The sequence below is a fragment of the Acipenser ruthenus genome, chromosome 14 (assembly GCF_902713425.1).
Source record: "Acipenser ruthenus chromosome 14, fAciRut3.2 maternal haplotype, whole genome shotgun sequence".
In the NCBI taxonomy this organism is placed as follows: Eukaryota; Metazoa; Chordata; class Actinopteri; order Acipenseriformes; family Acipenseridae; genus Acipenser; species Acipenser ruthenus.
The window spans coordinates 30,860,271-30,885,410 of NC_081202.1; the positions used below are offsets into that span (position 1 = coordinate 30,860,271).

The 25,140-nt window shown below is 36.2% G+C and overlaps 1 protein-coding gene and 1 long non-coding RNA gene across 3 annotated transcripts in view; both read left to right on the top strand.

Moving 5' to 3' along the window:
- tbk1 (TANK-binding kinase 1) overlaps nt 1–25,015 on the top strand; it is a 36,184-nt gene extending 11,169 nt beyond the window's left edge. For both annotated transcript variants that reach the window (XM_058986340.1, XM_034032922.3), the window contains exons 6-21: nt 1,931–2,091; nt 3,720–3,830; nt 5,948–6,127; nt 8,353–8,549; nt 12,110–12,168; nt 12,259–12,350; nt 13,702–13,803; nt 15,889–15,967; nt 16,543–16,664; nt 18,844–18,920; nt 21,030–21,069; nt 21,160–21,261; nt 22,039–22,135; nt 22,695–22,795; nt 24,207–24,278; nt 24,429–25,015. In XM_058986340.1, the coding sequence (XP_058842323.1) occupies nt 1,931–2,091; nt 3,720–3,830; nt 5,948–6,127; nt 8,353–8,549; nt 12,110–12,168; nt 12,259–12,350; nt 13,702–13,803; nt 15,889–15,967; nt 16,543–16,664; nt 18,844–18,920; nt 21,030–21,069; nt 21,160–21,261; nt 22,039–22,135; nt 22,695–22,795; nt 24,207–24,278; nt 24,429–24,480 (1,644 nt within the window). In that variant the 3' untranslated portion in view covers nt 24,481–25,015. The remainder of the gene's footprint in view (nt 1–1,930; nt 2,092–3,719; nt 3,831–5,947; nt 6,128–8,352; nt 8,550–12,109; nt 12,169–12,258; nt 12,351–13,701; nt 13,804–15,888; nt 15,968–16,542; nt 16,665–18,843; nt 18,921–21,029; nt 21,070–21,159; nt 21,262–22,038; nt 22,136–22,694; nt 22,796–24,206; nt 24,279–24,428) is intronic.
- On the top strand, nt 20,368–21,023 carry LOC131697453 (uncharacterized). Its single transcript, XR_009307296.1, has 3 exons — nt 20,368–20,673; nt 20,719–20,745; nt 20,834–21,023. It is a non-coding gene; the product is annotated as an uncharacterized LOC131697453 (long non-coding RNA).
- Nucleotides 25,016–25,140: the final 125 nt, after the last annotated feature.

Consider the following 25,140-nt stretch of genomic DNA (forward strand, 5'->3'; position numbering starts at 1 on the left):
CCGCGTGGAGTGCAGGATGTGCTCTGTAGCCTGGGGCCGGTTTTTCAAAACTTTTAATCTGGGTAACAGTGATCTGGATTTTATGATCGAGATTACTTTTGTCTGGATCATTTTGATGATATGTATATATTTTTTTTAAGAGGCCATTATTTATGATATAGCCTAATTTAACAAAATAAATAAGATTGTGGTAATAATGAGTAATACACAACTTTATTTGTTGTTTTATATTATTTTTTTAACAAAAATCACACAAATCACTTTTAATGTTGGTGCACATATAACACATGCAAACAATTGTTATTTTATTTATGCCTACTTAACAGAAATTAAGTAACTAAATCTAAATGAATAAAATTAAAACTTTTGAAAAAAGTATATGTGTTTTTAGACATCTTCATCGTTTTCTTTGACGTTCGGGAGTCCAGTATCTCAGACGAGCTTTAAGGAGGTGTGCGTGAAGGTGTATGCGTATGCGTATGCTTTTTTTTTTTAAATTAAAGCTATATAACTAAATACGTGTTTTCCTTTTTGCTTGCATGGATACAAAACTTAAATAAATATGTAAATATGATATTATAACATTCGATTTTGGCATATAGTGTGTGTTGCTATGACAATTCAAATAAAATATTGCTGTTCTATGATCATTTAAAAGCTAAATCCACCTATACAACATAAATAAAGTTGTGTATGACTCATTATTACAACAAACTTATTTATTTTGTTAAATTAGGTTATATCATAAGTAATGGCCTCTTAAAAAAAGAAAAAAAAAAACAGTAGGATCAGAATTATCCTGGTATTTTGGAGCAAAGTAATCGTGACCTCCTCTTTAAATTCTGAAAAAACCAACTGCAACATTTAATTGTGATTAAAAGTGTGATCGGATTACCAAAACAAAATCTGGATCACAGTAATCCCGATCACATTTTGACGTTTTGAAAAACCCAATTGCACAATATAATCCAGATCAAACGCACGCGGAACACCAATTACCAAAGTTTTGAAAAAACGGCCCCTGGAGATCGCAGGTTCGAATCCAGGCTATGTCACTGCTGACCATGATCTGGGGTTCCTAGGGAGTGGCATAGAATTGGCCGAGTGCCGTGGCTGATAGGGCGCCTGCGGGTCTGCAGTGGAGCCATTCAGATCTGTGTTGTCCTCTGGCACTATGGCTCTGGTGGCTTCGCTGTGGATCTGTAGTGCGAAAAATGCAACAGAATAGATTCAGTTGCATATAAAAACCAGGCATTAGAAAAGACGAGCAGGGTATTGCTGCGGACCCGGAGGCAGTCGAAAAGACCTTTTACATGCTAGCTGTCACTAAGCACATGTAAAACAGAACAAGAAATAAGGAATTAATATAATTACTGTACTGTTAAAAAGATGAAACGGTCAGATTACTTTGGCATGGACTGAAGTATGGCAAGAACTGTTTTTGGAATGCTGCTTTGTATATTGCCAAATACTATATTACAGTGCTTTTGTTTTTAATAATGTACTTTTTTTTGCAGTCATTTTTTTACTGAATTTCTTTCTATAGTATATGTGCAGTACACTGCAGAACCTGAATTAGTTAATTAGTAATGCCCCAAAGTTAATAAAGAACCGACAATATAGTATAACAGATACAATATTTTCACATACCCAATGGACCCCTGGAACCAATTAAATTGGATATGGCAAGATCTAGTGTATACAGAATGCTGGTTTGTACAGGGCCTGTTTCAAACTGAGGTATAAAAATAGCAAGTAACTATGTGATCTCAACAGAAAAAGGGGGACCAGTGCTAATATTGCTAGTGAATAGAAAATTGATTTAAAACCATTTGTTGTGGACAGGGCCCATCCGTTCAATGCTCTCTGTAGTTGGGCATTCCTAATCATTGCTAATGTGAGATCTTCTTCTTCCCTCTCATATCCAAAGCATCCAGATATGTATGAACGTGCAGTCCTGCGAAAAGACCATCAAAAGAAGTATGGTGCAACTGTTGATTTGTGGAGCATTGGAGTCACATTCTACCACGCTGCTACCGGCAGTTTGCCATTCAGACCGTTCGAAGGGCCACGCAGGAATAAGGAAGTCATGTAAGCCAAGAAAGTGTTTAGGTCATCTCAGAGTTCAGTGTTCGTTTTATGTCACTGTTTCCTCATGTGGCTGCCTCCTTCTTCTTCTTTGTTCATTGGTGGAGTTTTGTTTTTAAATCATCCAGAATGTCAAATATTCAATATTTTTTTGTGCTTAACATTTTTGTTTATTGAAAATCAATGAAAACAACATTACATTCAATATGAAACAACTAACAACAAGACTGAATATATATTTTAAAATGAATAGTCATAGGTGTGGAAGTTTAATCAAACAGAGCTTACCATCGTTTTGTTTAATATTCCCGTTACTTTGATTCATTTCTTTAGGCTCGTATAATAACTTTTAGCATGAAAATTATTTTAAGCATCTCTCCTCACAAATTGTAAACAAAATCTCCCCATCAAACATGGCTGTGCAGTGTTTCTTACTCTGATGTAATGTTTTCCTGACTCCAAGCAGTGCCACATTGGTCACGTGCAAATTGACCCCTTAGCGATCAGGTGAGTGTGCACAAAACCCAGGTACCATGGAGATTATTGCCAGAGATGATGGGCTAAATACCCCTTTAGTCACATAAAGGCCTTGTGCAGCGCGCGTGTCTAAAACAGCCATGGGATGCGCAAATAATTAATTTGACGGTGAGACCTGCCGGAACTCAAACTGCCTTTGTGATGTCAGATATCCACTATATTGGGGTCATGCGAAATATTGCCTTCATTCTCAGAAAACAACTGAGATTTTTTTATCACAACAACTACCATCTCTAGTTACTTATTTGAATTACATGTAGTAGTTATAAGAGTATGTAATTTTGTGCTGAACTTTGTCTCTAGCTTACAAATTGAATATATTTAGTTTAGTTTATAGAAAAAAAAGTTAATTTATGAATACAAAATTATAACCTATTATATCTAATTATTTGTATTTGCATAAGTCTACCTTAATACCAGAATGATAAGGGCTGGATGACAAATGAACAGAATACTATGACACGTGACCATGAGGCTTTGCTTGGGGTCAGGAAAACATTATATCAGAGTAAGAGATATAACACAGCCATGTTTGATGGAGAAATTTTGTTTCTGAGGAGAGATGCTTAAAATAATGTAATTTTCATGCATTTACGAGCCTAAAGAAATGAATCAAAGTGACAGGAATGTTAAACAAAACGATGGTAAGCTCTGTTTTGTTAAACTTCCACACCTACAAATATTCACGTTAATACAGATAAGAAAATTCCTGCTCCCCAGCCCGATACAGCCATAGAAGAAAATATGTCATTAAATTTAAGTAAGAAAAAATTCAGTCTGATATAAAAAAGATTTAAACTAAAACATTTTGTTAAGAGTAAATCAGTATCTAAGGATTGGTCTATGTAATTTGTTTAGCGCCTCCAGTTAGAAAAAAGTAAAGCTGACCCCATCATTTGAGAAATATATGCGATTTGTTTCATACTCCAAGCTATTTTTTATGTCAATTATTATGCCTTTGTTTTTAATTTTAAATTGCTAAATTTACAAATTCAGTATGATGTTAAACAACAAACATTTTGGCCAATGCCTTCATTGGTGGTTGTACAGTAAAGTGACAATGTCAAAACTGTTGCTTTGCTTTTTATTGACAGGTATAAAATCATCACAGAGAAGCCATCTGGGGCAATATCTGGAGTCCAGAAGTCTGAAAATGGGAATATAGAATGGAGCGCAGAGATGCCGGTTTCATGTAGTCTCTCGAAGTATGTGCTTTGTAGAACACACTGTATGTGTTGTCTGTGTTTGCATGTGTAATTTATGGACCACATTTTGTAAACATTACTACAGTACATCATGCGTTCCTTGGCAACAACATCACTATGAGGCAGTATAGATGAATCAGACAAGTATTATAGCCTTAAAGGGGTATTCATACATTCTACATATAACCCACATTTTTCAAATATTTGACTTTCTACCTGTTTAATATCCTATGACGTGTGTGGTGTATGATTCTCTATTGTTTTTGCATAAATCATTATTTGCTAAGTGGACTATTCTCTTCAAGGCTTATGGTGGGGAAACATATTAGCATTGCAATGTGTGCTCTGAAGTTCATAAGTGATGCACTGTGCACTCAGTCTTGAAGAGACTTTTCAAAAATAACAAACAAGCAGAAACAACAACAAGGAGGCTGTGTGGTCCAGTGGTTAATGAAAAGGGCTTGTAACCAGGAGGTCCCCGGTTCAAATCCCCCCTCAGCCACTGACTCACTGTGTGACCCTGAGCAAGTCGCTTAACCTCCTTGTGCTCCGTCTTTCGGGTGAGACGTAGTTGTAAGTGACTCTGCAGCTGATGCATAGTTCACACACCCTAGTCTGCTAAATAAACAAATAATAAAGAAATTAAATATTAGGCAAATGGAAAGGATAGTGTTTCTTTAACACAAACAGCGTTTTGCCACAATCTCTTATTAAAGTAGTATTTCAACAACAATTAACCTGAGAGCCACCTATTCTAAGAATCAAGCTTTATCAATATCACTTCTGGAACTTTTGGTTTGATAAATGTGTTGTGGGCATAAATACTTAATAAGCTATATCTATATGTATGTCAGGAAGAGATTGGTCACCTATCTCTACCAACTACTGCCCTGAAATCTGCAGCTGTGATTTGACTAGATAGCGCAGTTTGTTAAAGTAATTGTAGCTAACAAAATATTTCCATAAATCTTAGCCATTTTGCACTTCCATTGGCTACATAGGTCTGCATGTGCAGTTTTAAAATAAACACATGTTGTAGCACATATTCATGATTTGTGGTACAGTCGACACCACTTAATCGGCACACTGAGAATCGGGAGGCGGTTCTTCCCAGTGCTATTTATGTAGTTTAATTGGAACATCACTTTATTGAATTGGGATACAGCATTTTCAGATGATGGAAGGAGGTCGCTACGGAATGCAGTGATTACACTGTGACTTGCGTAAACCAGGTTGAACTCTTGAAGGAGCTGCTGGGGTCTCCTATGGTTTCTCAGGCTGCTGTGGCAAATAAATTTGGCATGTTAACATGGCAGGTGTCTTCGACTTGTAATAAGATGTGATTTTGTTCTTTTTCATTTAATTTAGAAATAAAAAACAATGAATAATTTTGTTTAGGAATAAAAAAAACTATTGACTCTTATTTTAAATGAAGCATTTAACATTTATTCATAATGTGATTGGATTTAATTTTTCTTTTCATCTTGTTCATGTCGTAAATTATGCATTTATGTGCGACCTAAGGTCCTCTCAAATGCCTCTCGTTTAATTGGGACAGCCGCTTATTCAGGGTATTTATACATCTCTCGAGGCGGCCCGATAAAGCAGCGCTGTGTACCAATTTAGGTTAAAGAAAGCTATCTGTTTCTATGCCTTATTCAGCAGTGTCTTGTGGGTCAAAGCATGTTCCTGTCTGAAAGCATGGCAGTCAATAGGGAAAAAAGCCAATGAAGGGGTGGGGGCAGTTTCATTCTCCAGGTGAAATGACCTAGAAGTACAAAACAGTCTGAAAGCATGGTTTGTGAACAGTTTTCTTTAACCTAGTGCAATACCAGATGCCACGTTTTAAAATGAAAATACATGTTTCCTTTACTATGTGTTTCTTCCAAAACTTCACATTTGAGATCTATAAGATAAATAGATGTGCATGATGGAGACATTTTATGGACCTATATTGTTAGCTACAATTTCTTTGTGGCACTAAATTATACTTTTTGAAAACCTAGGTTCAAATCTCTCTTCTCTCTGGGTTCAAAAAAAAAAAAAAAAGAAATTAGTTTTGTAGTTAGACTAATCGTAGTCCTTGGTTCTGATTCGACCTCTGTCTATCTTTACAGGTGTTTGCAAAGCCTTTTGACACCAGTTCTGGCAAACATCCTGGAAGCTGACCCGGAGAAGTGCTGGGGGTTCGATCAGTTTTTTGCTGAAACCAATGATATCCTTCACAGAATGGTGGTCCATGTCTTCTCTTTACAGCAAGTCACCATGCACCAACTATATATACACAATTACAACACGTAAGTCTTTGTGGTTTAAGTTCGAACAGAATAGACCGGTTCCAGGAGCTTGTCTCCTACTTTGTAATTTTAAACCTTCATTTTCTGCAAGTCTTGCCAAAACAATGGGGGCGATTCTTATTGCTTTTAAGTTAAACTAAAAATAAAGATTTTTGGAGGGGGGGGGGGGGGTGTGGGGGAGTAAATTACACTGGAGCAAAATGCTTTGTTAATCGTTCCCAGTGTTGTACAGAACCATCAGTGCAGTACCATCCTTAACTTCCTATGCGTATATTACTGTTCAATTTGAAATACTGTTTAGTGGCAGGGATATGCAATTTTTGTCCATGGGACAAAATGCTAGAAAAATCTACTTGTCCTTCTTAAAAATAGACTTGCCCCCTCACCGTCCCACAAAACACACACAAAAATAGAATATATAACTTTTAGAATTTTGCTTTTATTAAACAATAAACAATCAATTAGTGGTTAATAATAATTTTTGCTTCATGAAATCAAATAAAGAAAACGTAATTCAGAACATACTTGCCAAAACTGAGCCCATCTAAAGCTTGTGCATTTTACATGGCAAGTCTGACTTCACGCACCAGGCCGATAGAGATAGCTTTTAATGGCAGGTGCAGCATTTCAGTATCTTAGGTTTCGGTTTCAATTACCGTGTATGCCATGATTTTAAAGCACAGCATTACCGGAGAGCAGACTAAATTGTTTTACATAACCAAGAATGCTTACCGACCCGAAAGAAAAAATATATTTTTTTGCAGAAGACGTTGATGAGTTGACAGATCTATCTGATGGCGAACTTCTTTACATTATGCACCCATCAAACAATTTAGTGTAAAATGTAAACCAAACACGGTACATTCTTTCACATTCTTTCTGATCATACTTCCTGAGTTTTGTGGCTACCATTGATACTTTTACAGTTTTTAGGTATGAGATCACTAAATTACACTTATGGAGACATTTCTAAAGAAAAATGAATTTGAGTACATATTAAAACTTATTTTTTACATCCAAACTAGGTAATCATAGGGTGTATTTCATCATAGAGTGAAAACGTTATTCTCTTAATAATCTTCAGATTCTCAGCCTTTTAGGAAGGTATACTACAGTACACTTCCGGTGGATATTTGTCCTGATACACAAGATGAAAGTCACGTTATGTCAGTCAGACCTCAAACAGGTCGAATGTTCACCGGAGCGTAAAGTTAAAGGATTGCTTTCTAAACTACATCACCCAGAAGAACGATGATGACGCTTGTTTAATATATTTCGGTTTCCTATATATCCATTAGATAAAGATAAATTGTTTTGTTTTGTGGGCGTTGTGCTGTCGGTCTCACAGCGTAAAGTTGTATTCAAAGTAATTAAGTTAATCTATAGCTTTACAAACCTATTGCCAACCACCTGATATTAAGTAGCTTTTTAAAAAATAAATAAATTGCTAAACAGTTATATATAAAATAGTTAATAGATTTTTGTAATTGTATTATGCTAAATATTCTTCTTAGAGCTGGTGGTCAAACTTTACTGGGGTCCTACTGTAGACAAAAGGCAATGTAATAGTATTGTTGCTTAATTTAAATATGTTTGTTACTGTGTGTGACTGAGGGTTTGTGAATTAAAATATGTGTATTTATGTACTCTGATATATTTTTACTTTGAGGTTTAGAGGTTGTTTTTTTTTTCATTTGTATGTGTGAGACTTCTGCAGTCTAGAATTGTCATGACTTTGCGTGACTTCCTAGAAATCTGTGGGAGTTTTCCAAGCAACAGAACGTTGTGACAAAGAAGGAAAAAAGCATTTGTCTGACAAGCAAAGTATAACAGTAAAACTTGTTGTCCCTCACACAAATATTGTAGTCCCGGCTGCTGGGTGATATGAATTGCACACCCCTGAGTGAACATATTTCTTGCATAACTTTGTATTTTGAGACAGTATTTTGGATTTACATTTACATTGCGTTACTTTTTTTTCTCAAAACGCTGGCACACTGTTTTTATTTAACGCTAGAGTAGGGGCCTGTATGTACATAGATTTTTGGAGTTCTGCATATGTCTAGGTTATCCAATTGTGATAAAGTGTGGTAATGGTATAGAAGGCGTCTGTCCATACATTTTTTACTTTCACACTGGATGTAAGTAATGGTGGTCTACTTTTTACAGTCATGGTGGAGGATGTATGCTATTGACAGTCGTGTGTGTTTCTTTTTTTTATTCAGGGCTACATTGTTTCAAGACCTTCTCTTCAGGGGGACGAACATTGCCCCCCAAAATCAGGAGCTAATCTACGAGGGCCGGCGTCTGGTGCTAGATCCCAATAGACAGATACAGCACTTCCCCAAAACCTCCCTGGAAAACCCCATCATCTTGGTGAGCCGCGAACAAGTCAGCACCATGGGGCTATTATACAAGGAAGGTAATGTAATCACTTATCTACAGTTTATTTCTGGGTTGGGTTGTTGGTGGGTATTGTTGTCTATCAATGACTCAAATGGAAGCTTGAAGCATCAGGGTTCCATATTACTTGAATTCCAGTAAATCTTATCTAATATGTATTATATATAACATTTTGTGTTAAAGCACACATTTCACTAGTTAAACAGAAGTACGCAAGGTAGTGATAATCTATCATAAAAACAGATAGATAGATAGATAGATAGATAGATAGATAGATAGATAGATAGATAGATAGATTAATGCACCTCAAAATTGTATTTTGTCTATTATTCGTACTGATAAAACAAGGAATACTTGGATCATGGTAACGTTACAGCTAGCCATTTGCTTCTGTTTTTTTTTTTGTTTGTTTTTTTTCATAGTCAGAATTTTGATAAAGTAATAATTGTCTACCTAATGTGTGTTCATGTTTAGCGTGGATGAAACCAGGAATAACATTATAACAACTGGAGCCGCCATTCTCCATGACAGATTAAATTATAATTTTAGAGACACTGAATAAACTTAATATCCTGTTAGGTCATTGCCTGTTTTCTTATAAAATTGTAATGTTTTTAACAGTTATTTAATTTTACTTTTGGTCTATAAAATAAACTTCATACCGTGAAATTGTATCCATGTTGTTCTGGTACTGGAGGTATTTGTACTCCACTGTCCAATACGATTTGCATTGTGTGCCTCACGCGTATCTACATGGGCCTGTACAAACCTCACTCATCTATCAGGAAGCTCTATTAGCAATGGTTTCCCGCATTATGAAAGATACTAATAATGTACGTGTTTTAAAAAAACAATACCGGTAATTATGTACGTGTTCACTCAGGGTCAGTCATATAAACTGCAGCGTAAGGTATCAGAAAAATGCTACTGCATAAAAAAACTAGTAGCAAATTAAGAGTTTTTGGGTAGCAAAATGCTGACTGTTAACTTCAAGCCGTGGCTTAGTTGCTTTCCGTGCACTTCTTTCTGCACGAAGTTTTCTTCTATCTATTTTTTGTGTGAACAATTTTGCATGGCATCCAGGTGAGAGCAGGTTGAGTTTAGAGTGCACCTAGGTATAACAAAATGAAATCAGCTGGTGTTTTCAAAATAGTATAGGAAATGAAAGATTAAAAAAAAGCAAACAGCTTTGCTTACCTATTACTGGTAGAAACAGAAACTTGAACAAATGGTTGGTTAGAACTTCAACAAAACAAAAAAAAGAACAATGTTAGATATTGTTACACCTGTTAGTAAAAATATGGTTATTGGGGCATGCATAGATATAATCAAAGGAGACTGTAAAATTTATGAAAAATCTAACATTAATAACTCAGATATGTCAAGCTGAAGATAGGCGAAACTTGAAGACCTTATGGAGGATTCAAGGCACATAAAGAATATAGTGTGCCATTAGCACCCAAGGGTTGATTACTTGTTACCCAAAATACCTGATGGATGTACTGATGTCCTTCATTGTTTTGGCTTACAATAGCTGCCATGCTATGATCCATTCTCCCACTACAGAAAAAGAAAGTATTCTTGGGACATTCTTGGTTCATTATAAAATTCAGATTCCCATTGACATTGCTGCTTCCCAGGTTTAACAGCTTTTTCAGATTGCTCTCCGATGAGGGTATTATACAGATTCAACAAATGAGATTTGAGGTCTTCTCCACTTAAGTCTTTTCCATATGGCAAGTTCTTGTGCTTATAATTAGCAGGGTCTTTTCTATATAAACACCAGGAGTCTTAACAATGTTGATGGTCACCAAAAGCATGGGGAACAATACAGTTGATCCTTGGCATCTTTTTAAAGTAGTTGACAGTTTTTGTTAAGTTTATTTTTATGTTTTTTGACAAGCTCATATAGATTATTATGAAATATTTTTTGTGACATGATTTTTATCAGAATTTTTTTGTATTGAAGGATCTACCTCCTCTCTGATTCTTGCGATGGTGGTGGATTCTTCATCTGTTGTGGTTTTCATCATGTTCAGCCCTTTTTCTGCCTGGTGTTTTTTCCAGTTTGTATAGAGTTCAGGAACTGACATAAAACATTTGTACACCTGCATAAGAACATATGTCATGTCATCAGTAAGTAGGTCTACAATTAATATGTGTTGTATTGCATTACTGATAAGTAAGGCAAGTATGCTACTGCTAGTTTTTAAAAGTTAAATTACATTAATTGATTTTTTTTTTCACACAACTTACACTGATATATAGAATACTAGCCGGTCCCATCTGTCTCTCTTCTTCACAGCAGCTCAGATGTAACACATCACCGCAGCTTTGGCAGTGGTTCAATTGTTCTGTGAGGTATCTGAGCTCCACAATCCTACGTCCACTACTCCTAGTACCTGCTATAGCAGGCTGATCATCATAGATGCATAGTGTCAGACTGATGTACTACTGTCTTTATGATCACTTGTGATGACGTCAACTTCCTCCGCTGGCAAATTTGTGATGGAGGAAGTTTTTCTAAACGGAATCAGGTTTAAAACGTTTTTAGAGGTAAGCTTTCCTTTCACTCTAAACGTCGACATCTGTGAGGCGCGGTTTCAGACAAGTGCGTGTGGAATACGGCGAGTAAAGGGTCATGTTACTTGAGCATGTTTCGACATGCAAGGAATCAGGTTTTACACAAAGGATTATGGGATACATTGAGCTCGGAATTTTTTTTCTATTGAGTTAATGGAGTCGTGTCATATTTTGCTGATTTTCGCTAGTAAAAAAAAAATGCATCAAACTTTTGAAGTACATTTCACTTTTGCCCAAGGTCTCTTGAAGAAAACAGCAACATTGACAAATTATGACAGTACGTAATTATTATGAAAAAATGCAATTTTCTGAGCACAGTCCCGTGACGCATGCACAGAAATACAGAGTAACAGCACATTTGGAAGGGTAAAGCTGAGGAGACTTTTGAAGCTACAGTATATCAAAAATACTATGTTCATATGTTCGGTTATGTTCTTTATTAATTTGTAAAATAAACATATTTTTTAACAATTTTTCAAGAATACAATAACCACACAATATACTGTAATGACCCCGGGTCTGCTGTAACTCCGTTCGGGAAGGTTCTGCATCAAAGGTTCAGTTGCAGCAGGTGTCAGAGACGGGAGAATGGCCACCAATTAGAAGCTTGGCTTGCCGTGCTAGTGGAACCCGGTTGCAACATTGTTGTTACAAATAGGGGATAAAATGTTGCAACGATCAAGGGATCGGAGCTGCGTGGTCCTCCGACGCTATACCTCTGAGGTGAACTGGGTTGAAATAAAAAATAATTGGACTTTCCAAATTGGGGAGAAAATGAGAAAATAATTGGCAATTCCAGATTAAAAATATATATATATATATATATATATATATATATATATATATATATATATATATATATATATATATATATATATATATGGTAATATATATTAGATAGGATTTACTGGAGTTGTTTTGTTAGCACCACGTACTTTAAGTTCAATCAGTGAATACTGTAATACTGTTTTTTTTTAAATTTATTTATTTTTTCAGTGCCATCTCCCAAGCTGCAGCCTCGCTATGATTTGGACTTGGATGCCAGCAATGCGAAGGTACAGTACGAAGCATTGTTCAATACTATTCCTTACTCTGGTCTGTGGCAAAATGACTTTACTGCACCAACATGTATGTTTTCTTTGCAGAGTTTAGCGGGGGATGCCTGTTACCTGTGTACAGTTTCCAGTCTGCTTCTGCTTGATCAAGAATCTGTGCGAAAAGGAGTGAGTGGTCTAATGTAAGTAAAGGATTCTTGCAGTGTGCTTGCGATTAAATAAATGTATGTCTTCTTTGTTACAGTTTATGGTAGAGTTTATGATGTTTTATTTCATGAACATAACATTTAGCAACAGTTGAAAGACATCAAAAATCTAAGATTTTTTTTTTTTTTCTGATGAATTATAAAAACAAGAAGAAATCTTGGCATGGCTTCCAACGTAGTAAACACAGTTCAAAATGCTGAATGTAACTGAACAGAAGTACCTTAAATATAAACAATACAAGAAAGCTTAACTGTCACAGAACGGAAGCTGCTTATATGTACAAAACACGCCCTTGTAGGCTGTACAATGTAATAAGTAGTACCATTTAACTATTTCTCCTGCCTGACGTCACAAATGCCACCTTGACTGTCGTTTACTGTCCCGGATGTACCTTATTTGCACAAAATATCTACCTGTGGAACAGGAAAACTGTACGGATTAAACGGTACTGTATGTATTAAACTATATGTATTAAACGTAAAAGACCTTCCTGTGGAACAGGAAAACTACGTATTAAACAATGTATACGTTATAAACGAGTCTCTTTTAACCAGAGTAATTCCCCATTAAAACTGGGCAGGGACATGCCTCACCAATACGCTGTAAACGTAACTCCGTTCTAACAGGATCCGTTATAAGTGGAGTGCACCTGTATTAGATGTTATTTGCCATCATTTAGAGTGGTTCTGGGTTCCGTTGTTATCATTTTCTCTAAATCTGCCTTCATGTGACAGCTGAAGCTAATAAGCGTCTATATGCTGAACTTTCCTCATTCTAACCTCATCTCATTGAAATCCTACCTCTGTTGATATAAGGCAGGGTTGGATGGTCACATGGTTTGAATGGAATGAGAAGGGCGATTTTAGGATCTATAGTGCAAGATAAAAATAGCCCAAAGCCAGGTAAAGGCAGATTTCGAAGAAAAAATATAGAAACTCACTATTGGAGCAATTTAACCCAGAACTACAGCAAACACTGTAAAATAATAAGGGACAAATATAAATAAATAAATATTTTAACAGTATGGCTTGGTTTGACTTTTTTGTTTTTGGTTTGACAATTGTAAGTAATTAACATGTTTCCTTTATTCCATTTTATACTTGTCCTCTCTGTAGCACTATGAAACATGGCTAGACAAGCATTAACATTGGTTCTATGGCATCAGCCACATGAGATTTGAAGACTTTGTAAGATCGTACTTTTCAGATGCTGACACTTCAAAACAAAATTTTATTTAATTCTCAATTCTGGACATATTCCAATCTCTGCCATAGAAAAACAGTCTTACCCAATTAACAATGTGTTCTGCACCTTTGTATTTTCCAGTGAAATCATGAAGGAAGATTATAATGAAACTGTGCATAAAAAGGCTGAAGTTATTCAAATGTGCAACTTCTGCAGCCAGACACTGGAAAAAATTGAGAAGCTGTGAGTAGACTATTTCTAAACATTTATTTCATCATTGGGAGTTTTGAAATATGTTGGCATATCAACAGGCCCAGAGCCAGCGGGGGGGACCGGCTGAGCCGGGCCCCACCAAAAATCCCTTTGGCCCCTCCGGCTCACATCAGTTATACATTTTAGTCACATCTGAAATAAAGTAGTGAAAGGCAAATGGTACTGACTTTACAGTCACACCAAGGTGCTGTACTGCTGTCAGTTCATTAGTGAAAACCTGATCTATGTTAGCTACACCCAGTCAATTCATTAATGAAAACCAGATCTACATGTACTGTATGTTAGCTACACCCAGTCAATTCATTAATGAAAACCAGATCTACATGTACTGTATGTTAGCTACACCTAGTCAATTCATTAATGAAAACCAGATCTACATGTACTGTATGTTAGCTACACCCAGTCAATTCATTAATGAAAACCAGATCTACATGTACTGTATGTTAGCTACACCTAGTCAATTCATTAATGAAAACCAGATCTACATGTACTGTATGTTAGCTACACCCAGTCAATTCATTAATGAAAACCAGATCTACATGTACTGTATGTTAGCTACACCCAGTCAATTCATTAATGAAAACCAGATCTACATGTACTGTATGTTAGCTACACCCAGTCAATTCATTAATGAAAACCAGATCTACATGTACTGTATGTTAGCTACACCTAGTCAATTCATTAATGAAAACCAGATCTACATGTACTGTATGTTAGCTACACCCAGTCAATTCATTAATGAAAACCAGATCTACATGTACTGTATGTTAGCTACACCTAGTCAATTCATTAATGAAAACCAGATCTACATGTACTGTATGTTAGCTACACCCAGTCAATTCATTAATGAAAACCAGATCTACATGTACTGTATGTTAGCTACACCTAGTCAATTCATTAATGAAAACCAGATCTACATGTACTGTATGTTAGCTACACCCAGTCAATTCATTAATGAAAACCAGATCTACATGTACTGTATGTTAGCTACACCCAGTCAATTCATTAATGAAAACCAGATCTACATGTACTGTATGTTAGCTACACCCAGTCAATTCATTAATGAAAACCAGATCTACATGTACTGTATGTTAGCTACACCCAGTCAATTCATTAATGAAAACCAGATCTACATGTACTGTATGTTAGCTACACCCAGTCAATTCATTAGTGAAAACCAGATCTACATGTACTGTATGTTAGCTACACCTAGTCAATTCATTAATGAAAACCAGATCTACATGTACTGTATGTTAGCTACACCCAGTCAATTCATTAGTGAAAACCAGATCTATGCCATATATTATCTTTTAATTTCTATATCTTTATAATTGCGGTGATCTTTGTCATAAAGTTCTGGGTATTTTTTTTCAACGGTAAGTATTATTTTTTTCCTCTGTCATTTTGGATATTGCTTCACCCTAGTGGACACAGTGCATTGAAGCTGTTCTGTAATTGCTCAATTCTCTAGTTGTCGCGTGAAGAAATCGCAAAAAAAGGAGGATTCAATCCTATTTATTTCGCCTCGCTCTGGTGCTGCTCCTGCGTCGTCTATCGTGTCGACCTGTGGTATGAAAGATACTTATCAAAAGTATAGGTTCTATTTATTTTGTCGCATCGCTGCACATTTTCGCTTGTCACATCGCATCCTGTGTGTTGTGGCCTTCACAGTGGTATAAAATGAGCATTAATTATGCTGGGTTTAGCTTACAAACTATGCAGGCCCAGTAGCAAACAAACGAAACAAACAAACAACACAGCAACACTGCTGGTATTAAAAATATCCCTTTAGGTTTTAACTTTTTGCTTACACATGTAATAGCACTTCTGTCCCCGAAGGATCACATGAAATACAGCCCTTCTAACTATTACTTTATGAAAATTCATTCAGTTAGTTAATTCACTGTTAGACCAAGTTGACACTAAATTGTATATATCTCCCTGTATAAAGGCCCTTCACTAGCTCACAGTTTTCAATATTTTCAGTATTTCCCAGGCAGTGAAATAAAGAGGGAGCACTGTAGTTCTATAATTTGTTCCTGGTTTCATTTACAGGTGTGATGTTTTGATGCAAGCAAACTTAATGTCATCAGAAATGAATGAAGTTTCTGAGATTCGCAAAAAAATCATACGTGTAAGTATATGTATGTCATTATTTAAAATAATGGGAACTTTTATTTTTTATAATAAACACATTGTTGTTGCTGTACAGTTTGGATAGCTATGTATATGTTTGTTGTACTAGTAACGAGTATACAATATATCCAGGGATGTTAATATTACTTTGGTATAATATATATCAAAGTAATAGAACTTTTTAAACTTTAGTTTAACTGGCCAGTATTTTAGTTTAAGTGCTAGAAAGTCAGATAAGTTAATTGCACACAGGGAATTCTGCCAACTGCAAATGCTGCAAGATTTCCAATTAATGTTAAAAATATATATGTAAATGAAGTAATCTTTATTACGTTTGGCCCTGAAACATTACTTGTCACTATTACATTCTTACTATAATATGTTACTCAAAGAAGTTGCATATTGGGGTTGGACATTTGGTGCATTTTACCCCAGTCCACTAAAGTAATTGTCCCAAGTATTTTCATTTTATATAGTACACACATTTTTAAAAAATTATTTTGCATGGGGTTAAATAAAAATTGTAAAACAGTTGCCTAGATTTGTATTTCCCTGATGAATTTTCCATCCTAGCTTTCTAGTTCATTGGGGTCCATGGAGAACACGCTGCAGGATGTGAAGAACACATTTTTGCCAGGAGGTTTACTTATGGACACCTGGGTACAACAAGAGGGTACCCACCCTGAAGATAGAAAGTAAGCTGCAATTACGCATTACAGGTCACATCTATAATCCAAACTACTTACAGTCAACACATTCTCATGGCCACTGATATTCCACCAATATTTGGAAAACACAATGTTCGACATATGTAAATAGCAAATAACGTCTACTGTACATTGCCATCCATAGCCATAGCCATCACTTGCAACAGACCTAGCATTTCTTTTCAACATTTTTCCTGTGGTAACAGTTTTTTAATCACATAACTGGTCTGGACCTAGGAAACCAACAACAATGTTGAACAGGTTCATTAATACAATGTAACCTTATTTAATTCATTAGAACAGGGGTGGCCAAACTTCCTGACCCAGTGAGCTGCATAGCAAAATTTTCATATGGCTGAGAGCTGCAAGACACATACTGCAAAACATGAAATGTTGACGAGCAAGAATACTAGCATTGTTTTTAAATATTTTTTTTAATTCTCTCGAACATTTTAGTACAGTAGTTAGTATCTCTTGATGGCAGCAACATACATAAGAATAAGGGAGAACATTGTAGAGCCTTACAGTTTCTGTGTAATTTTTATTGTACTGTACAGTGTGCTGTACAATGTATTACACTTTAAATGTAACACTGGTGTTTTTCCATGATTTATGTTTATACTATGTGTGTTATGCACTTTAAATAAAATATATTCAGTTACTGTGAAGCAAAATACTTTTAACTGCAATGATTTCACCACATAAAGACACATTTTAGTAAGTCTTTTTGACAAACTCTTCCCTTAAAGATCTGAATGCTCGGTTTTCAAATACTGTGTTAATAAATGCACTGTATTTATTTTTAAATGGATTACAGTACCTGCTCATGACGAGATGTAAGATATGTAAATATAATATCAATTTTAGACCTGCAATATAACATTTAAACATGCATTCTCTAGTATAGCGCCAACAGTCCAATTTTATAAAAAGATTCATTCATCGTTTGGCGCAAGCGATATTCCACGCTATACAAAACTCGCTTGAGTCGTTAAATCAGCTTCTTTACTGAACGCTGAAAGGAGAATCTGCTGACTGCTGCGGCGTGCTTTTAAAGAGGCCAGCTTGTTTCTCCAAGTCTGATCTAGGAGGATGTTCAGGTGAAAATGTATGGTGATTTGTTTCATAATGATGTTTGAGGTTGCTCGCTTTGTACAGACTACAGTGTGTAAGCAATTTGTTGCAGATGAGACACAGAGGTTTACCACTGTTTTGAGTGAAAGCAAACTTCCTCCCATTTCTGGCTTAAGCCTCATACTTTCATTTATTACTTGTGGAGGGTTTGCTCAACGCCATTGTCTCCACCAAACGAACAAGCACTTAATTCAAAATTAAGAAATTCACTTTCAACTGCACATCCGTCTTTCACGCAAGGTGATGGAAATACGCATGCGCCAGCGAGCGGAGTCGAAAGTCAACAAGTGACGAAATGTCTTTGCAGTGAACATGCAGGCTCAAAGAAACTTAAGGGAGAGAAGAAAGAATATTAAGCACGAATGAATACAGAGAACAAAAATAATACATTTGTTTATTTTTACTTTTTCTGTTTTCTTTTCAAGTGTGCATCACACACATTTCACTGGGAGCTACACTTAAACTGACTGGGAGCCGTGGTTTGGCCACCTCTGCATTAGAACATTCCTTTTTTTTTGGCCAGACAGCACAAAAGACAGTGACAAAGATTATTATTTTATTTATTTTATCCATAATTTGAATGCTCAATGGCGGTATATTATAGGAGGCGACTCCATGGGCAATCCGGGGCACAAGCACCAATGGGGGTGCTCGGTAAAAGTGATTAATGATCACGTTGAAAAACGTTGCACTGAAATAAAACTTTAAAAAAATGAATGACAACCCCCCCCCCCCCCCCCCACTAACCCATTCTGCGCCTATGTGGTATATGTAGTAATACTAAAAGAAATGTATACAATTATATGAAAAACATTTCTATCTAGTTGTGATATTATCATTAGTTCTTTCCATATTTAGATTTTAATCTACTTGAAAATAAAAAAATATATATATTAAGGTAACACATTACCAGAAACTCCCCATGCTGGACTACATATCAGAAGCAAAAATAAAGAGGAGCTGATCAATCATTTACAGTCTCTTAGCTAAGAAACCTGGCAACTGTCTGTTTTAATGTCATTTCTATTTGCAGTGTTGAAAGAATCAAAGTGCTACTCAACTTGATCACGGCAATTTACCTTCAGTTTAAAAAGGACAAAGCTGAACGCCGTAAGTGCTATTCCTACTGGTTTTCATTATTTTTGTTGCTGATTTTCAGCCCCAACCTCACTTTTGTGTGACACTGTCATTGGTGTGGTGAAAGTTAGTTTGATGTTAAAGTTTATACATGCTTGTACTTCCAAATAAACATTTCTAAAGTTTAGAATATCACAATTAATTACTTTCATCTGTTAAAAAAAAAAAAATGTCCAGGTAATCTGGGACTGTGGGTGTGTGAGAGTGACAGCTGCAACATTAATCAAAGCTACTATATTCAAAGCAAACAGCCTGTCAATCAAGCTGTGTAAATTAACACTAGAACCGCTGGATTTTCAAACTACCTAAAACAGCCACATGGGTCACTTTGACCCATACATTTTTAAACTGCTTCGTTATGAAAATGAAAGACAGACTATCAGATACAACTGAAAAGTTTTATTCATGAACATCATATCTAACATTTGCATTGTAGAAACACCGTATTTTAATGGAAAATTAAACATGACTTTATTTTTAAAATGAGCGCATATACAGCACGACTACAAAGTGAAAAAATATAATAAAATATACTTTTCAAAAGAAACGGGAATGTACATATACCCGTGTAGAGGTGTAGACAGGTATATGTACACACACAAAACTATAAAACCAAAATCATTGTTTCTAATACTACATAAAAAGAAAATATAACACTACTTCCGGTATGACGGCTGCATTGTACTCTATGGAGGAGCGTACGCGTCTGCCAGCTGACTGTGCCTGCACCCAGGAGCTGTGTTGTAAACACAGACGCAGTTCCATTGAACACTATTGTGTAAGGATTGTTGTCTCCCAGGTACATTGAAAAATAAGCAACTAGGCTTTCACTGAGTTGGCATCCTGACAAATCCACAATCATAGCAATCTCTGTCTCGTAGTCTGTCTACAAACAAAGGCTTGAAATTAATTATTTTTTTAAAACACGTGTGCTAGAAGGAGGAGGAGGGGTGTCTCGTTTGCTGCATTAAAAAAAATAATAGAATATCTTGCGTTATATTAAAAAAAAAAAAAGATTGTAATGCATAATGCGGTTCTAGGTAGAACTGTTTATAACTTTATCATTTTTACGATTCTGGCTATCAAACGGCGTCAGGTTATTTAATTCATATATTCAGGAAAAGTCAAAAACGGACACACACATACGATTTACAACAGAAGAGTAATTAACATTTTAAATACACAACTCATTTAGTAACCCATATATGGGTAGTGGTTAGGGCTCTGGACTCTTGACCAGAGGGTTGTGGGTTCAATCCCTGGTAGGGGACACTGCTGCTGTACCCTTGAGCAAGGTACTTTACCTAAATTGCTCCAGTAAAAACCCAACTGTATAAATGGGTAATTGTGTGTAAAAATAATGTGATATATTGTAACTATTGTAGGTAGCCCTGGATAAGGGCGTCTGCTAAGAAATAAATAAATAATAATAATAATAATAATAATAATAATAATAATAATAATAATAATAAATGGGTCAAACTGACCTGCATGGCGGTTCTAGTGTTAAGAGACTAGTCTGGCAGGTTCGCAAAGGGCTTGACTGTCTTATTGGAAGTTTGGTGCAGTTTAATGACATAATGCCGTAGTTACACACCTAAGAAGAGACGCATCGCATGAAATCGAACATGGCGGCTGCCCAAAGACCACTAGGGGAATCAAACATAGCGAATGGAGGCTACAAAGGGGTTAACACAGAGAGTGGTGAGGGTACGATATGAAAAGGGTTACCTTGCCATGCAGAGAGTGATGAAGGTACTGTATGAAACAGGTTATCTTGCCATGCAGAGAGGTGAAGGTACTATATGAAACAGGTTATCTTGCCATGCAGAGAGGTGAAGGTACTGTATGAAACAGGTTATCTTGCCATGCAGAGAGTGGTGAAGGTGCTATATGAAACGGGTTACCTTGCCATGCAGAGACTGGTGAAGGTACTATATGAAACTGGTTACCTACCTGTTGTTTATGCTGAATCACTTGGATCCATTAAGACCCAACTTGACAAAGTTGTGAGATCAATAAGCTACTGGGAAAGAAATGTTGTGTTTCAAAGGCATTAAAACATTGTGTTTGTTTTTCTAGGTCTGCCTTATAATGAAGAGCAGATCCATAAGTTTGACAAGTAGGTTCCTGCTTTAACATTTGACAAAAGTTGACTATCGCTTTGGACTGTAATGATAAGGAGGAGGGTGTCTAATTATTTTTTCTTTAGGCAGAAGCTTTTACTTCATGCAACAAAAGCAAGAACCTTGTTCAATGATGAATGTGTCGTAAAGTATCAGAAATTTCTTACCCAGACTGAAGAATGGATGAGGTATGTTACTGTCCTTACAAAGTCTATTGATTATTCACCTGGACTGGGAATATTTTAATACTACTGTGTTCACAGTGGCACCAAACATTATTCAGGCAGTCTCTCTAAGTTTCAGTATCCGTAGCTATACCTTGTGACTGAGCATAGACACCGCACATGGGGTTGTGTGTGGGTGTATGTGAGTGAGGGTTTGGTGGCTGGTAGTCATCTTGGTCTGTAACTAAGATGGCCACCATTTGCACAGCCACATGGTTTGATGGTTTGATTGTTAGATTGAATGATTGTTTGATTTGAGAGTGAATGGAAAGTGTGGAATGTGGCCAGGTGGTGATTGGCTGGTTGATTGAATCAGTCAAGACCCCGGCCACATGGTATATAAGGGAACAAAAGAGGTTTGTTTGTGGAGAGCCTGTAGGGGTGAGGATAGTGGAGTGGAGTGGAGTGGAGCAGAGCGGAGCGGAGCAGAGAAGTGAAAGTGTGGAGCAGAAGAGAGAAAAAGTCAAGGAAAGTGAGCACCGGGATAGCAAAGCTTGGGCGTTTTGAAGTTTTATTTTGAAGCGTTTAAAAGTGTTTGAGTAAAGTTTTGTTTAAACCTTTAGTTTGTTCCTGTGTTTTGTTATTTGTGTTTTATTAAAAGTACACAAAGCTCTTAAACTGCAGTTCAGTGTCTAGGTCTCAAAGATACGCAGATCTACCATGCTTGGGACACTACGCAACATACCTGTATATATTATAGTTAAATGTGTAAAAGCAAAGTTACTTTTCTTTTCTTCCTAGGAAAGTGCATCATGTAAGGAAACAGCTCCTCAATGTCACCAACCAGTTCATTAACATTGAGCAAGAGGTCTCTGTGTTCATGGATCGGGTTTTCCAGGTATTAATCTCAGGAAACTTGATCAATATTATACTCAACAGGATCCAGACCATTATTTCAACTTGGGGACTCATCCTTCACAATTTGCATATTATAGGGGGACACTAGGTTAAAGGAAGCTCTGTTACTATGCTTTGTTCTCCAGAAATCCTATTCTCCACTTGCACTTCCACAGTCTTCTGAGTCAAAGCATGTTGTGGCTGAAAGCATGTCAGTCAAAATGGAAGCAACTGACTGCTTAATGAAAGGTGGAGACAATTTGACCCTCCAGGTAAAATGACCAAGGAAGTGCAACACAATCTGAAAGCATGCATGCAAACAGAGATTTCAACCTAGTGTAGTACCAGATATCATGTTGTTAATTTACTAACTTAACTGACTTCCAGAATCTTAAGAAACATGTTTGCTAGAATCAACATAGAATGAGAATGTAAGGCTTGGGTAGGGTTCTGTTACTTGCAAAGCAGAGAACAATTATCATAGTGATGGGAACAATTTGCTTGGTGCCAACATGTGAATGGTTCCATTGAAATAAAATGTGTTGAATTAATTATTTCAGTTACTGGAGTTGTTGCCACAGAAAATCCTTCCAATGACATCCAGTGGGATGAAACCACAAGTGTATTTGAGTCAGAACACCTTGGTGGAAATGACACTAGGGTAAGTGTTCCTATAGCTTCTCGACTGACAGGAGGAATGAGAATGCTGTGTTGTTCAAATCAGTGGTCTCTTCAGTAATAAATACAGAATTATTTTTTGACAAAAGAAATGACCTTAAAAAGGATTTATCTGGGGTTTGACCAATTTTTGTTCAGGTTTTGATTTTGATGTATGCAATTTAAGGTTAATGACATTTTGTGTTTTAAGTGTTAATACAGAACACCTTGTAGAGTTTACAAGAAGCGCATTACCCATGTAGGCCATATCACAATGTTATATTTTTTATTATACATATTACTTAATCATTTTTGAAAACATGTAATCACAAATCATGGCTCATAACTGTGTAATACTTTTACTTGGGAGCATTTACCAGGAGAACAACAAAAAAAATCTGTTCTTAGGATTGTCGTGGATCCCTCCTACAACAATGTGTTCCCCTAGCATGCCACTCATATCCGTCAGAGCACCAGCATTGTTTCAGGAGGAGCATGAACTGGATACACGACCAATGTTTCGAAGAAAATTTCTCTTTCCTGGCTAACGTTCCAGAGTAAAAGTCTTCCCTAGTTGATTTACCCAAGATGTGTGAGTAAAAATATAAAAACTGCTGAGAATATGTTAAAAAAATGGACAACACAAGATACAACAAAGGAAAAGCAATGTCTTCCTTGTAAACACTGCAGGGCTTCTGTAGCACTTTAAATACCACTGCTTACCAAGATTCATCCACCAAGAAAGGATGTTCTGCTGTAACGGTGACATCACATTTTTAATATAACACTTTCCCATGTGCACAATGTCAAATAACCTGGGTGTGTTTATCTTGTCTCCTCAGTTTATTTATTTATTAGAGTACACAACCTGTCATTTTCTTTTTTGGGTGTAGCAATACAGGCTCTGTGGCAGGAAGCACACCACAAAAATATTTTGTTAACAAATATAAAGAAAAACAGAGCACTTTTAACAAAACTAAAACAGAAAACAAAAGCTTAACTTCCACTGGAGCACTGAAAAGAAACATATAGTGGGATAGGCATAATAACAGGAGCTTAGTAGCAGTTCCTTGCAGGCGCACCCTCTCTATCCTTGCAGGCGCACCCTCTCTATCCTGAGTCCATAACTGACTGGCTACTCTAGCCAGGTACTTTTATAGCATGTGGCTGAGTTAAATGCTCATCAGTGAAACAATCATTCAGCCACCTGTCTCTTAACAGGCTTCCTCTTGCCCAGGTTCCTATGTTTTTTTGTTTTTGTTTTTTTAAGTGCAGGGCTTTCGCACAGTCAGTCATGATACGTATCACATGAAATAATATTTAGTCATGGATCACAATACACATGTGTATTAGAACATGATACAACATTGTCAGTAACAGGCAGTTGTTCATGTTTTTGTTCCCTTGCTGTACAGAATGAAGAAGCTAAAGGAGGAAATGGAAGGGGTTGTGAAAGAGCTAGCAGAAAACAATCATTTTCTAGAAAGGTAAATTCAGCACTGCTGAAAGTTGGTCTTTTTTAGCAGTTGATTGTAGAAATACACAGAAACACAAGTATTGCAAATATAGCTAAAATGGCACACAAAAAAGAATATATTTCTGAAATAACTGACCTTTTTTTATTATTTTATTTACAGATTTGGATCTTTGACTATGGATGGTGGGCTGAGGAATGTAGATCGGATATAATGACATGCCATGAAAAATGACAGATCAAGACAGCAGGGTTCATATTTTACCACATGTCTAATGTATGTTTTTATATGATATATTCACGTATGTATATAACACTGTACATAGAGAACAGGTCATTAAGATGGGTTGTATTTGTGTTCTCGTGGTATGTTTTCTGTGGGCAAGTGGACCACGAAACTCAAGCAGAGCAATGTGAATCTGGCATTCAAAACTTAAACTCCTAATTACATTCTTCAAAGTATGTGTCTATTAATAACCATCTTGCATAGACAGAGTTTTTATAACAACAACATTGGTTACAATTTAAAGTTTAAAATGGGCATTCTCTTAATATAATGGTCTTCAATGGTAATGACTTGTCCCATAGTACAGTTAATGACAAATCTGTACAAAACCACATCCAAATGGGACTGAATATACAGCTGCACATCCTGAGTGGTCCATTTTGAAAGCACCTTGCTTTAGAAATTCTGTTTGTAGGTGTCATTTCAGAAGCAGACTGTTCTAATTAAAGTACCTATTAATTAAATATACCCTCCTGTTTTTTTTTTTTTATATATATATATATATTTTAAAAATATAAAATCTGTCTTACTTCTTGATTACAGGTTTCCCTTATAAAAGCATGGCAAAGTTTCCCAGAGTCAAAGCATA